The sequence below is a fragment of the Mizuhopecten yessoensis genome, unplaced genomic scaffold, assembly GCF_002113885.1.
Source record: "Mizuhopecten yessoensis strain PY_sf001 unplaced genomic scaffold, ASM211388v2 hete_36123818, whole genome shotgun sequence".
Lineage (NCBI taxonomy): Eukaryota > Metazoa > Mollusca > Bivalvia > Pectinida > Pectinidae > Mizuhopecten > Mizuhopecten yessoensis.
The window spans coordinates 1-3,091 of NW_018484319.1; the positions used below are offsets into that span (position 1 = coordinate 1).

The following is a 3,091-nucleotide window of genomic DNA, read 5'->3' on the forward strand; positions in this document are numbered from 1 at the left end:
GGTTTTACCTCTGTGTAGGCAGTGTAAAGGGCCTGGGCATTTGCTTGTACCCATTCCTCAAAGTATTTTGTGTCGGGGTTGAATTTGCGCGTGCGTTCGGTGCTGTACTTATGGTCCCAACGTGTGCGCATCAGGAACAAAAACATATTTGCGTAGTCCTCCCGCCAAGGCCGTTTGGAATTAGCGTCACGGTACATTGTGTGGGTCAGCTAAAATTAAAAATAATGCATTTGTAGATTAATCAAAATTTAATTATGCCTTTCTAAAAGTCAGTTGTTGTATATCATCTACACGAGAACAGCAAAATAAATTCATCAGGAAGGCAATGAGTTTGTCCCCAGGCCGGAACATAACACCAGCTAAGGACCTATACAGACACCGCCGAAAGGTAGAGTAGTATAGGTAAGAGAGAAAAGAAAGGACAGATCCCTGTGTTACAATGGGGCAGCAGATCAATCACAGCCTCTTCATTGTCCTATCAGTAATAGACACCGACGAAAGTCTCCGATTCTGCAGTGTGCTTTCCCCGAACATACCTGTATCACCATCGGAATGTAGGACAGAGATTTCCATTGGTTATTATTGATTATTGGTAAGGCAACCGTGGATTACCGATGATGGCATCTGTTTCGTTGCTCATCAGGGCAGGTAATGGACCCTTGATTTGGTCAATAAATCTTGTATCTTGATACATATAATTGGAAGCCGGGATTTTGTAAACCCCGTCACTGACAACAACAGTTTTAGACCACACGAGGAGAGTCACATTGTGACCAAGTTTGGTTTTAGTTGTCTTGAAAGAACACAAAAACTTTGCATGTAATGACGGTAAATGACCTGTTGAAGCTTGAGAAGTCAGAAAAAATAGCAATTCAAGAATCAATTCAGGAAGTAAAGTTGGAATTCGAACTGACAAAAAACACTTATTCCTGACCAGGACTGTTCTTACCAGGTAGCTCAGTTGTTAGGGTGACAGTATAATGATCTGAGGTCCAGGGTTCGAATCCAGTTTATTTTCAGATATTATTTATCAAAGCTGAAGTCATGCAAGAACAATGCTTCTAATGCCTATTGACAGTTAAGGCAGTGGTACGGGGATGCCAAAAGTTAATTGAAGATTGAACTTACTGGTTTGTCAAAGAACTGGAGAGGTCGTAAGTTGTAGGACAGGCACTGAGCGAAGGTTTGGCGGGCCACCTTACTACCACACAGACTGATAGGACCGGGGTTGGCCCGTACATCAGTGAAATGGTCCCTGTTATTGAAGATGTGCTCCACCACTGGCCCCAAGTCCTCAGCGCCGATCATACTCAGAGGGGTCTCTGTGTCCATTGGCAGTTCTGAAATGTTGAATCAGACCAGTACTTTACTAATTAAGCTTTATCCAAGAACAATGTTTTAGAGTTTTAAATTATGACTTACGTGCAGTATGTTTCTGCGGACGCGACGTTTTAATATTGGACTGTTCAAGATATTTTATTGATTCAAACTTGCATTGACATTATAAGTAAATATTTGACTATCTATGAATGCAATTACAGGGACATGTAACATGCTATAGATATCTTAGGATACATATGGATAGACACCACAGTACTACTTTATATATAGCGTGACGGCGGTTTATATGTGACATGTCCCTGGGGATGCAATTATCACTAAACGGTATACAGGTGTGCAAACGTAGAAATGACAACACAAAGCCTATAGCGGTTGCATTTGGTGCAACGGATCATTTTAAGTTTCTTCAATGTTCATAAACAATAGGACACAATTCAATATACATATATTTCTCTGCAACACTTGGAATACACTATGAGAAAATCTAAGGTTCTCGATAACGTATTGGATTGGTTGACCGTTACGATAATTGTATCATCCGTATCGGAAGAGCGGAAAACTTTTAGAGGCCGAGGTCATCAAAGAACATCACAAGAAGAAAGAGACCACATGGGTCGCCTCAAACGATACTTGTCACCCCCTAACATGAACAGGTGTCTTAATTGTTGCGTGTAATTGACGTACCGAACAAGAAGTCCTGTCCGACTTTTTCAGGTGCCAAATAGTCAATGATATCCTCGTATCTCCGGGGCAGCATCAGGAGGGTGAGAGGGACGTCGTGTACACAAATACACTGCTCAATCTCAGCCTTAGCGACCATGTGGCGTGCGCCGATCCCCTGGATATCGGTGGTGTGTGGCTCAGTGCAGAAAATCGCGTGAGGCACACGCGACCGTTTACACGCTTCCGCAATTGTCCGTCCGTACGTTAACTCATTCACCATGAAGCTGGGGTCGTTTCTAAAGTCCGACATTGTGAATATAAAACATCCATCAGATCCGTTCAATGCATGTTCCACACTCCGGACGTTTTGGGGGTCGCAGCGAATTATTTCCACGCCCGGGGGCGGGTCCACCTCTCCTTTTCCTCTCGGGTTGCCAAGGGGAACACCCTTCACCTTTGCCTTCTTGGAAAGATAGAAAGCTACTGCTGCTCCAACGGCGGTGTCCACTCCGAGAACGGTATAAACTTTCGACATGGCTCTGAAACATAGATATATATAAATGTTACACCACAATCACAGAAACATAAATTACAAAGGAAGACTTTTCCGCTTGTGCCCTGTCCGTAATTCAACCTCACGATCTATGACACCAAATCACTTAGCCGAGAAAGTACAGCTGACTCGAACACTGCACCGGTAAACATATAAGATACACCATTCAAATCGACATGACTGTGGAACAATTATATATGTATAAATCTTTTTCTATAAAGTGTCGGTGACGTAGTCGTTATGGCAATCGCTGGTATTTTATCGGCAAGGCAATTTGGTGCCGTATATCGTCAGTCAGACACGAACACAGATGCTTAAATTGTCTCCCTTTGTTGTTTCAGTTTCCATGTTACGCATCAAGTTATACTAATATATACACTACTGTATGGTGTTGCCACTATATTACCCTACCAAATTCACATGGCATTCATGTAAACTGTAAATGCCATATCAACATAGTTCGATGCTTTATATGATGCACGCTCTCGACCAATCTGATTAAAATCATCTTTTACATGGCTCCGCCTGAACATC

General features: G+C 42.5%; 1 protein-coding gene across 1 annotated transcript; it reads right to left on the minus strand.

Moving 5' to 3' along the window:
* Positions 1-5: 5 nt before the first annotated feature.
* LOC110444443 lies at positions 6-2,540 on the minus strand (the record flags this gene model as incomplete). The annotated part of the gene is made up of 3 exons (XM_021488821.1): positions 2,026-2,540; positions 1,129-1,340; positions 6-209 (listed from the first exon to the last, which is right to left on the minus strand). Coding segments are annotated over exons 1-3 (930 nt in total), but the record flags the coding sequence as incomplete, so codon positions are not given.
* Positions 2,541-3,091: the final 551 nt, after the last annotated feature.